The sequence below is a fragment of the Somniosus microcephalus genome, unplaced genomic scaffold, assembly GCF_052327205.1.
Source record: "Somniosus microcephalus isolate GS21.2 unplaced genomic scaffold, FLI_Smic_1.0 unresolved_chr4, whole genome shotgun sequence".
NCBI lineage: Eukaryota > Metazoa > Chordata > Chondrichthyes > Squaliformes > Somniosidae > Somniosus > Somniosus microcephalus.
The window spans coordinates 42,450,943-42,462,554 of record NW_028225182.1 but is presented as its reverse complement, the minus strand read 5'-3'; the positions used below and the strand labels follow the sequence as shown (position 1 = coordinate 42,462,554).

At 55.7% G+C, this 11,612-nt stretch overlaps 1 protein-coding gene across 2 annotated transcripts in view; it reads right to left on the bottom strand.

The window, feature by feature from the left end:
* Positions 1 to 436: 436 nt before the first annotated feature.
* LOC147090634 (zona pellucida sperm-binding protein 3-like) overlaps positions 437 to 11,612 on the bottom strand; it is a 79,545-nt gene continuing 68,369 nt past the window's right edge. Inside the window, exons 1-9 of one of the 2 annotated variants that reach the window (XM_085977397.1) lie at positions 4,837 to 5,227; positions 4,241 to 4,356; positions 4,050 to 4,153; positions 3,780 to 3,957; positions 3,562 to 3,688; positions 1,085 to 1,173; positions 879 to 1,000; positions 673 to 807; positions 437 to 594 (exon numbers count right to left, since the gene is read on the bottom strand). In XM_085977397.1, coding sequence (XP_085833523.1) covers positions 476 to 594; positions 673 to 807; positions 879 to 1,000; positions 1,085 to 1,173; positions 3,562 to 3,688; positions 3,780 to 3,957; positions 4,050 to 4,153; positions 4,241 to 4,356; positions 4,837 to 4,980 — 1,134 coding nt within the window. In that variant the 5' untranslated portion in view covers positions 4,981 to 5,227 and the 3' untranslated portion in view covers positions 437 to 475. Of the gene's footprint in view, positions 595 to 672; positions 808 to 878; positions 1,001 to 1,084; positions 1,174 to 3,561; positions 3,689 to 3,779; positions 3,958 to 4,049; positions 4,154 to 4,240; positions 4,357 to 4,836; positions 5,228 to 11,612 lie in introns of those variants that run through there. The other variant, XM_085977398.1, reaches the window with a different exon arrangement.

The following is an 11,612-nucleotide window of genomic DNA, read 5'->3' as shown; positions in this document are numbered from 1 at the left end:
CCCTTCACCCAGGTGAAGAAGCAGCCAATGACTGAGCTGTATATTAGGGCTCTGAACATTGCCAGCTCCCATTAGCACCCAGGCGAGATAGGTAAACACTAACTACAGCAACATGAAAAGCCAGATACTGGAGCCAGTGGAACAGAGACATGATCGCACCATGCAAAGTGTGTCGTAGCCTCTAGTAGAGAAAGCTGCCAGAACAAAGGAGCCAATGAGGTGCTTCAGCCCATCAACCAGCATGCACCAATACCTCCGTCCATTCAGAGATTGTTGACCTGCACAAAGAGCTGTACAGTTGCTGTAATCACCAACCATCCAAATTCTATGCCTGGATAAGCCATTATAACCACTAGCAGCATTGTCCAATTAAAACCCATCTCTTGTTCTGTGGGCTCGGACAGATATTGTGACAAATGAGCAACCAGGCATAACATACAAGCAATCACTGCTTTATTGATCATGTAATAACTAACTAGTTGCACTGGGTTTGCTTGTGTTTCCTGTACAGGAACAAGGCTATCAAAGACACAGAGATCAGAGAGACAGCGGTCACAGTCAAGGCCACCATTAGCATCGCGTCAGACTCCACACCTAAACAGCAATGAGAAACCAATGGTTATTGAAGGAAATACTGAGGGGGAAATGGAAACTAGCAGTCGGCCAACTCACCACCTGGAGACCTCTCCTCCATCCGTTGCTCAACCTCATTCAGGGACTCAGTTGCCAGGTCTGTCACATCAGTGTCCAGAATGACCAGGGGTCCAAGTGAGGCCTCACCCTCCCACTTCAATTCAGCATCGCTCCCTGCAATATCAAACATTCCAGTTAGAGAGGGTAAAGGGCAACCTCCAACATCTAGAGAATCAATGTCCTACCAGCTTCAGGTACAAGATCCCTCCTTCCTCTGGAATCAAATCCAAACTCCCTTGTGGCACCGCAGTTGCCAGAATGACAACAGGCACAAACGTCATTGTTGGAGACTTCCAATGGAGCCCAGCTAAACAAGAGAATCAGTTTCACAATCAGGTTGGGCATCACTTCTCCACACAACACATCCCTGAGGGAGAGAGGGGGAACTTACACATTCTGCATCTTCTGGAAAGTACAGGCTTTGCTCATGGAATCTCTCCGATCCACTGCAGCAACCTTCAGGTGACAGGAGATGAAAATCTGAGGGACACATTCAACACTAGTGTTATTCAGTGACTCCCTCCCAACTTGGGAACTCAATGACCACGTGGTGTCAGCGTGGACAAGTAACAGGATGGATCACAAGCTGGTTATAAAACAGAACAGTGAGTGACGGTTAGAGGTAGTATCTCAGATTGGCAAATGGTGGAAAGTGGGGTTCCAGTGACCTGTGCTGTGACCACTGTTGTTCACCATTTACACAAACAATTTAGACATTGGAATCCAAAAGTACAATTTGCAGAAACCTCCAAATTGGTGGGGGGTGCACGGCGGGTGTGGTTAATAGAATAGGACTGCAACAAAAAAAAAAACAGCTGGACATCAATAAACCTGCAGTCTGGGCTTGTAATTGGCAAATAAACTTCCAGCATAGGCAAGTGAGGTCATATTTTGGTAGGAAGCTTAAGGAGGCCACAAACTGATGGGGCAATAAGTATCTAGATGGGGAAGAGAAACAGAGGGATCAGGGGGTACAACTACATAGACCAGCAAAAGAAGCGATACAGGTTAAGCCAGCCATAAATAAAAAAGCACTGGGTTCATTTTTCGAGGGATAGAACTGAAAAATCAGAAGTTCTGTTAAACTTGTATAGAACCCTGGTTAGGTCAGAGTATGGCAAACATAGATACATAGAAGATAGGAGCAGGAGTAGGCCATTCGGCCCTTCGAGCCTGCTCCGCCATTCAATGAGATCATGGCTGATCATCCAAATTCAGTACCTGCCTTCTCCCCATATCCCTTTAGCCTTAAGAAATATATCCAACTCTTTCTTGAATATACTTAATGAACTGGCCTCCACCGCCTTCTGTGGCAGAGAATTCCACAGGTTCACCACTCTCTGGGTGAAGAAATTCCTCCTCATCTCTATCCTAAATGGCTTACCCCTTATCCTTAGACTATGACCCCTGGTTCTGGACTCCCCGTCCATCAGAAACATCCTTCCTGTATCTAGTCTGTCCAGGCCTGACAGAATTTTATAGGTTTCGATGAGATCCCCTCTCAATCTTCTAAACTCCAGTGAGTATAAGCCCAATCAACACAATCCCTCCTCATACGTCATTCCTGCCATCCCAGGTATCAGCCTGGTGAATCTTCGCTGCACTCCTTCCATGGCAAGAATGTCCTTCCTCAGGTAAGGTGACCAAAACTGCACACAATACTCAAGGTGTGGTCTCACCAAGGCCCTGTACAACTGCAGCAAGACATCCTTGTTCTTGTACTCGAACCCTCTTGCTACGAAGGCCAACATACCATTTGCCTTCTTAATCGCCTGCTGCACCTGCATGCTTACCTTCAGCGACTGGTGCACAAGGACACCCAGGTCTCTTTGCACTTCCCCTTCTCCCAATCTATTACCATTCAAATAATAATCTGCCTTCCTGTTTTTGCCACCAAAGTGGATAACCTCACATTTATCCACATTATAGTGCATTTGCCATGTTTCTGCCCAATCACCCAACTTGTCCAAATCGTGCTGGAGTTTCACGACATCCTCCTCACAGCATACCCTCCCCGCCCCCAGCTTTGTGTCGTCTGCAAATTTGGAGATATTACATCCAATTCCCTCGTCCAGATCATTAATATATAGTGAACAGCTGGGGTCCTAGGACCGATCCTTGCGGTACCCCACTAGTCACTACCTGCCACTCGGAAAACGACCCGTTTATGCCAACTCTTTGCTTTCTGTCCGCCAACCAGTTCTCTATCCAAGTCAATACCTTGCCCCCAATCCCACGCGCCTTAATTTTGCACGCTAATCTCTTATGCAGGACCTTATCGAAAGCCTTCTGAAAGTCCAAATACACCACATCCACTAGTTCTCCGTTAACAGTTCTGGTCTACATATTATTAGAAGGGCAGAGAGGGTGGAGAAGGTGCAAAAGTGCTTTACTGGAATGAGAGCAAATCCAAGAGGTTATACCCATCAGGAAAGATTGAACAGGCTGGGGGCTCTTCTCTAGAGAAGGAAAAAACCCAAGGGGAGTGATCTGATAGATGCCTTAAAGATTAGGAAAGTGTTTAATAGGGTAGACATAGAAGAGGTTTCCACTTGTGGGCGAGACTAGAACTAGGGGCCATCAATACAAGGTCGTAACTAGTGAACCCAATAGGGAATTCAGGAGAAACTTCATTACCCAGAGAGTGGTGAGAATGTGGAGCTCGCTACCACAGGGAGTGGTGGAGGTGAATAGTATAGATTCATTTGAGCTGAAGCTAGATAAGTATGTGAGGGAGAAAGGTATACAAGGATACGTTAATAGGTTAGATGAAGAGGGGCAAGAGGACACTCATGGGGAGCATAAACAAGTAATGCAGAATGGCCTGTTTCTGCTGTAAATACTTCGCAATGGTCAGCTTCCTCTTACCAAGGAACGGTCATCGCCAAAGAAGCGGAAGGCATCCAGGTCAAAGTGGAGCTTGTCCAGCTCACGCTCGTCTCTGGGCAACACGAAGGTTGAGAAGGAGTCCTCAGCTTTGCTGTCCAGGAGGCAACTGAAGAAAGATTTTTAAAAAAAGGGACATGAAGTGAATCAAGTGAAGCCATTGAGACAGGACCAGCTGTAGAAAGCAGAGCGCTCCTTACCCATTGTAGTCAATGATGCTGTATCTCGGGGTGGAGTCCTTGTCTGGGCTCAAGGTAGCGACACAGCGGTCAATGTAGAGCTTCAGGGGCATGTGGTTGGTCATTGAAACAGAGGCCTCAATGTGAATGAGGTCACCCAGGTAGTAGACAGTCGAAGTGCGCTCTGTGAGCCAGTCATCTGAAGTACAAGAGGGACAAGGGTTGGAGACAGTGGGTACAACTCCCAGTGGGTGACTACGGGAAATCACACCCCATCCACCCATCACATACCATTCATTAGACGCAGAGAGAATGACAGAAACCCCTCTCCAGACTTGGTGGAGCTGAACGGGATCCAGGTGGGCTTGATCGGGTCACTGCTCACATTGCCCTTCCTGGAAAGACAATGGAGCCATTTTAGGACAAGGTCAGAGAACTGCACCAGCTGTAGACATTATTCACGACAGTGTAAAGAATCTTACCTAAAATAGTGGCACTCAATGGGAACGACAGCTCCATTAGTTCTCACAATGACAGATCCATGGGCCTTGGGGGTGTGGTTCAGGTGGGTGGTGTAGACCAGGAAATCTCCAGACATCTGAAAGACATCAGGTTCAGAAATGGACAACATTCTACTCAAGTGGTTGGAAGTTGTGCAGCCTCAGCAGCTAATGCAAGGAGGGGGATTGCAAGAACAAGACAGTTAAACAGAATCAAAAGATTCAATGAAAGGACAGCTTCACTTCGATAAAAGAGCCACAGGTTGATAATTTGGAGCCATGAATAGAACAGCAGATTTAAGCCTCATTTAATCCACAAGACAGGATGTATGGAAGGAAAAGTTTGGAAGAACCAAGTGAAGGCTCAAGGCCAATAGGGCCGAGATCACAAGGTTGGAGAGACTCGGGAAGACCAGTTAAAGCAAAGGACAATGCATAATTCAACACAAGTCTGGGGATTTAAAAGCAGGAGACAGGAATCTCCTCAACAATCAATGACATTTCACCAAGGGTAGGAATAAAGAGTTGGGTCTAATCCATACTCCAAGCTTAGAGCAAGAGTTGAGGAATCACATTACCTTCACTCTGCTGCCACACTCATGCAGCCCATAGTCAAAGAGGACGGTGTGGTTCTGAGAGTCGATCCCGGTTGGCCGACAACCTGCCGTCCCCAGGGTCAGGTCAGCAGCTTTAATCAGGTGCCTGGTTCCAAATAAATCCATCTGTACCCTGACCAGCAGGTTGTGCTCTCCACACTGCACCCTCACAGTCTGCAGTGGAGACACACTGCGCCCCTCAGACACACTGAAACCGGAGCCAAGGGGAGACCCAGGAGAAGGGACTCTCTGAGGCCCAGGGGTGGCTTTTACTCTTCTCCATGGAAACCGCTGGCCCCCAAACTGTTGCCAAATATCAGAGGAACAAACAGCTCCAACTAACACCAGCACTGGGAGCAAACCCCTCACTACAAAATCCCCCATGATACTAAACAACTCAACTATCCCTGCACCCACCAACAAGCACCTTTTATACACACAACCTGCCGTCACCTGACACCAATGATACATTGAGCCAATGAACCGGCCCCAGGCTCCACAATTTCCAGCCAATGACAGAATTGTTGGAGCACTCGTTGCCTCATTCTCTGGCTTGCTCTGAGTGCTGCAGTTTGTCTCTGGCTTGCTCTGAGCTGCAGGAGGAAAGAAGAGCGTGCTGGCCTCCTGACCTGTCAAGAAGGAGAAGGAGAAGCACCACCAACAGCCAGACCATCTACAACAGAGGTGCCTGGAGGGAGAGGAGGAGAGGAGAGGAGAGGCCTCCATCTCAGGAGAAGAGAGAGGGGAGAGGAACACCAGCCAACTTCTACTTGGAAGGAGGGGAGGAGCTGCTTCGTTACTTTCAACATCTGCAGGTGGGTGTCTTTTTGTGCATTCCCCAAGAGACTGTGTATTCTAGGCGGGGGGAGGAAAGAAGACGGGCCGGGAAGCCTGGCCTGGGTCGGCTGGAGCTGCCCAGGTGAAGCCTCTTACTTGCTTACCTACATCAAGAAGACCTGGTGTGGGGCTGAGCCTGGGCTTCTTCCAGCCTACCCAGGCGAAGACATCTTCTCCCCCTGCCCGAAGACCATCTTCATAGACTTTGTTACCATCGGGGAGTGCACCCCTGCTGACACCCACCCACCAACAACCACCTAGAGTGCGGACCCTGCCTTTGCGGCCCCCCCTCCTTCCCACCCATCCCCTCTCTCTCTCTCTCTCTTTATCCCTCTCCTTTGTCTCTCTCAGAGGGCACCTCCATTGAAACCACTAATAGCCACTTGGAGCAGAGAGGAGGAGGCCCCTCTCCCAATCATTCCATCAAGGGGAGAGGCGGGCCATTGGCTTTAAGCTCCCTCTGCTCGGTGGCAGACATTAATTTACTCCCGAGGCCACTTAATACCACAGGGCCTGTGACTTGGGTTGTGTGCAGCTCCCAAAAAACCACCCCAGTATGGCTTCGACGTCTTCGGCGGTGACGGGGCCAGCGAGAACGTATGCGGCGGTGACGGCCAAAGCCGCGGCTGCTCCCGCTCCTTCCGCTGCCCTGTCGCCGTTCCGACTTGTTACGAAGAAGCTCGGGGTGAAGAGCTACACTCACCCCAACATGACTATCGAGGATTGTGTGAAGGCGATGGCTGGGGTTGTCGGCCCTTCAGCCATCCTCGCCGCCTCGAGGATGTATGGGAAGGCTGTGTTCTTCCTGGAGTCCGAGCGGGCGGTGGCCCTGGCCATCGCCCAGGGGCTCACCGTGGGCGGGACCTTCCTGCCGGTGGACCCTCTCGAGGCCACCGCGCAGAGGGTCGTGTTGTCTAACATCCCACCCTTCATCTCCGGTGAGCTCCTCCTCCCCCACTTGCACCAACTTGGGGAGGTGAGGTCGGGGATTACGCCGATCCCGCTCGGATTCCGGGAACCCAGCCTTCGCCATGTCTTCTCCTTCCGGCGCCAGGCCTTTATCCAGCTGGCGCGGGAGGGGGAGACGGACAGGGCCTTTACAGTCCTCCACGAGGGGACCCCGTACCGTGTCTTCTGCACAACGGACGGCGTGCGGTGCCACGCCTGCAGGGAGGTGGGGCATATCCATAAGAACTGCCCCGCCTCCAAGGCCGCCAGATCGTCTGGCGTGGCCGTAGCTGGCGCCGCCGCCGCTCCTCCCCCCGGGTCTAGCCGTGCCCCCCCTCAAACAAAGACCACCGGGGTGCGGTCGTCGTCAGAGGTCGATGCCATCCTGGCCTCCAGCGGGGGGGAGGAGGGTTGTCCGGTCGGGAAGAGGGCGCGGGGGAAAAGTAAATACCGGAGGGCGGGTCCCCCCGAGGAGGGCGTGCCCCACAATATGGAGCCCCTGACGCCAGAGAGCGTCGCCGCGCTAATCGCTGAGTGCGGGGGGGGGGGCCTCGTGTCCGAGCCTGTGGACGCGACCGCCGAGGCGGTGGCGCCAGAATCTGCGGCCGGGCTCGGGCCCGGGGGACCCGAAGAACTCGCTCCACCGGAGGGAGCAGGGGTGGCCTCTGCGGAAATGGAGGTCTCCCTCTACCCCTCCGCACTTAAAAGAAGGCGCGACCCCCTGGATGAGGAGGAGGACCGGGAGGAGGAAGGTCCCTCCGGTCAGGGGGAGTCGTCGCCCGCCGCGGGTACTGCGCCCCACCCCACCGCTAATACCATCACGGGCGAACGGCAGGGGTCGCCTGTCCCTAGGGGGGCTGAGGCAGAGATGTCTGCCCGGCTCGTGCCTCCCGGGGATGGGGACGAGACCCTGCCCGTGGGGGGGGTCGCGGAGCAACCCGAAGTAGACCCCTTATCGGTACCGCTGCCCCTCGACGGGTCGGGCGGCCTGGGGTCCGGGTCGGGCGAGTCCTCGGATAATGAGCTCGCCCAAAGTGACCCGGTCGTCTCCCAGGTGCTGCTCGACCTCGTCCAGGGGCAGCGGTACCGATAAGGGGTCTACTTCGGGTTGCTCCGCGACCCCCCCCCACGGGCAGGGTCTCGTCCCCATCCTCGTCAAAAGACCCGGCTGGCCCTCGATAGATGGTCGGGGCTGGCGCTGCTCGTCGGGTCGGCCCGCGTCGCCTTCAAGACCATGGTCGCGGACGCGGGCGTGGACCCGCTCGAGCTGCGTCAGTTCCGGTCCTTCCTCACTGGGCTGCAAAGGGAGTCGCGGTCGACTAGCGGCCGCCCTCCCTTCCCCCGTTAGTGTTAAGTAGGGGTTGGATTATGCTTCTGGAATGAAGATAACCATAGCCAGCCTCAACATCAACGGCAGCAGGGAAGCTAGCCACAGATTTAATAACTTTTCGGTCCTTCGGGACGGGAAGTATGCGGTGTGCTTCCTGCAAGAAACCCACACCGTTCCGGGGGACGAGGCCACGTGGCTCCTGGAGTGGCAAGGAGGGGTCAACATGAGTCACCTCTCCAGTGTTTCCAGTGGGGTGGCTATCTTGTTGGCCCCGCATTTTCAGCCGGAGATCTTGGGGGTCAAGGAGCTCGTGCCGGGCCGTTTGCTCCAGGTCACTGTTCGCCTGGGGGGCATGCCGCTCCATCTAGTGAACGTGTACGCCCCTCAGGCCGGTGCGCAGCAAGCGCGCTTCTTTGAAGAAGTGTCCACTCTTCTAGGCTCCGTCGACGCGGGCGAGTGTGTCGTCCTCGGGGGGGATTTTAATTGTACCCTCGAGGCGAGGGACCGCACGGGCACCCTGCCTTGCCCGGCGGCGACGGAGAAGTTGAGGGACCTGGTCGGGTCCCTCGACTTGGTGGACGTCTGGCGAAATCTCCATCCCGACTCCAGCGCCTTCACTTGCGTGAGGTCTGGGAGAGGAGCGTCCAGGATCGACTGCCTCTACATTTCTCGGGCATACGTCTCCTGCGTTCCGGCGGCTTCCATGCGGCCGGTGCCGTGCACGGACCACCACCTGGTGTGGGCGGAGCTCGTTCCGCTGCGCGCGCGGGGGGGGTCCGCGTATTGGCACTTTAACAACCTGCTGCTGGAGGACGCACGGTTCCGGGATTCGTTCGGTCGGTTCTGGGCCGGCTGGAGAAGGAAGCAGGGGGGCTTCCCCTCCTTGAGGCTATGGTGGGATGTGGGCAAGGCTCACATCCGTCTCTTCTGCCAGGAGTACGCGAAGGGGTTGACCAAGAGGCGGGAGGCCCGGGTCGGGCAGTTGGAGAAGGAGGTGCTCGACCTGGAGTCCCGTCTCGGTCAAGTCGTCGAGGACCCGGCCCTGCGGCTGGTGTACGAAGAGAAGAAGGGCGCGCTGAAGGACCTGCAGCTCGTCGTGTCCCGAGGCGCGTACGTGAGGTCGCGGATCCAGTTCCTGCGGGACCTGGACCGCGGCTCCCCCTTCTTCTACTCGCTGGAAAAAAGCCGGGGGGTCCGTAAGCAGCTCTTGGAGCTGCTGGCCGACGACGGATCCCTGGTCTCGGACCTGGAGGGAATCCGCGCGGAGACCCGCGCCTATTACGGGGCTTTGTTCTCTCCGGATCCGTCCAGCGAGGACGCGCGCAGAGTTTTGTGGGAGGACCTGCCGAAGGTCGGCCTGGAGGGTGCCGAAAAACTGGACGCGCCTCTGAGTTTGGAGGAGCTGTCCGGCGCCCTCCGCCAGCTCTCCAGGGGGAAGTCCCCGGGGCTGGACGGGCTGACCGTGGAGTTCCACAGGGCGTTCTGGGGCGTCCTGGGGGGCGACTACACGCGGGTCCTGGGGGAATGTTTGGCGACCGGGGAGATGCCCCTCTCTTGGCGCAGGGCGGTGATTGTCCTGCTGCCAAAGAGGGGTGATCTCCGCCTCCTCAAGAACTGGCGCCCGGTCTCCCTCCTCAGCACGGAGTACAAAATCTTTGCCAGGGCCATGTCTGTTCGCCTTGGTACCGTGCTGGCCCACATGGTCCACCCCGACCAGTCCTACACGGTCCCGGGCCGGACCATCCATGATAACATCCATCTGGTCTGGGACCTGGTCCACCATTCCCAGAGGGCTGGTCTGTCGGTCGCCTTCCTTTCCTTGGATCAGGAGAAGGCGTTCGACAGGGTGGATCACGAGTATCTTTTCGGGACTCTGCGCGCATTCGGGTTCGGGACGCATTTTGTCGCCCGGATCCGACTTCTGTACGCTGCTGCGGAGTGTCTGATTAAAGTTAACGGGTCCTTGACGGCGCCCCTTCGCTTCGGGAGGGGGGTGCGTCAGGGATGCCCCATGTCCGGCCAGTTATATGCCATTTGCGTAGAGCCTTTCCTGCGCCTCTTGCGGAAGAGGTTGGCGGGACTGGCTCTGCAAGGGCCGGGCGTGGAGGTGGTCCTCTCGGCTTACGCCGATGACGTGCTCCTCATGGTCACGGACCCCGTTGACTTGCGGAGGATGCGGGAATGCCAGCAGATTTACTCGGACGCATCCTCCGCCAGGATCAACTGGGGGAAATGTTCTGGACTCCTGGTGGGTCAGTGGCAGGTGGACTCCCTGCCGGAGGAGTTCAGGCCCTTTGCCTGGAGCACTACGCACCTCCTCTACCTGGGAGTCTACCTCAGCCCTGCCGAGGACGCCTGGCCGGCGAACTGGCAAGAGTTGGAGGCCAAAGTCACCGCTCGCTTAGGACGCTGGACAGGATTGCTCCGAGTGTTGTCCTACAGGGGTCGAGCGATGGTCATAAACCAACTGGTGGCCGCCATGTTGTGGTACCGGTTTGTCACTTTGATCCCTCCCCCTGCGTTTGTCGCCAAGATACAGAAGAAGCTCGTCGATTTCTTCTGGGACAAAAGGAAGCACTGGGTCTCTGCCGCGGTTCTGAGTCTCCCGCTTAGGGAGGGCGGTCAGGCGTTGGTGTGCCTCCGCACCCAGGCTGCGACTTTCCGTCTTCAGACGCTGCAGAGATACCTGTACGTCGAGAATCCTCCGAGATGGTGTGCGCTGGCGACGTATTTTTTCCGCCAGCTGCACGGCCTCAATTACGACACGCAGCTCCTGTTTTTGGAAGTGAGCGGCAGGCATAAGAGCCTGCGGGAGCTGCCTGTCTTCTACCAGGAACTACTATGGGTTTGGAACTACGTCGCCTCCAGGCGGAGCACTCCCCCGTCAGGAATGGCGGCTTTCCTCCGGGAGCCGCTGTTCAGGAATCCGCACCTCCACGTCCGCGAGTTCGGGTGGCTGGCGGAACGCAGGGCTGTGCCTGGCAGGGTGACTAGAGTCGGGGACCTACTCGATGGCGGAGGAGCGGGCTGGATGGCGCCAGAGGAGTTGGCGCGACGCATGTCCTGTGACAACGTCCGGCTCGCGGTCAATGCCATCGGGGCGGTGAAAGCAGCGCTGCCCCCCGGCGCCACGAGGTGTATCGAGGCGGCTCGGGCGCGTGGGGCGATCCCGTCCGAGCTTACCCCCGTCCGGACGGAATTCCTTATCGGCGCCCTGCCCCGAAACTCCCCTCGGGGATCGGCGCCTCACAACTTGAGCCGTCTCGAGGAAATACCCTCCGTGCCTTTTCATTCCGCATGGAGGGGTTTCCTGTACGGGCTGCTCCTGCACACCTTCCACTTTGCCATCTTCGCCTGCCGTCCGGACACGGCGTGGCGTGCCGTTTTACCTTCCGACGGAGGCAGAGGTCCCCAATGGGGGGCTCTCTATGCGGGAGTCCTCCCTTGTTCTATTGGGGACTTGGCCTGGAGGGTGTTGCACAGAGCAGTCCCGTGCAATAGATTCTTAAATAGGTTTACGGACTCCCAGACCGCTTGTTTGTTTTGCGGTCTGGAGGAGTCCGTATTTCATGTGTATATTGAGTGCGAGAGGTTGCAGCCCCTCTTCCATTATTTGAAGGGGCTGCTCCTCAAGTTTTGGTTG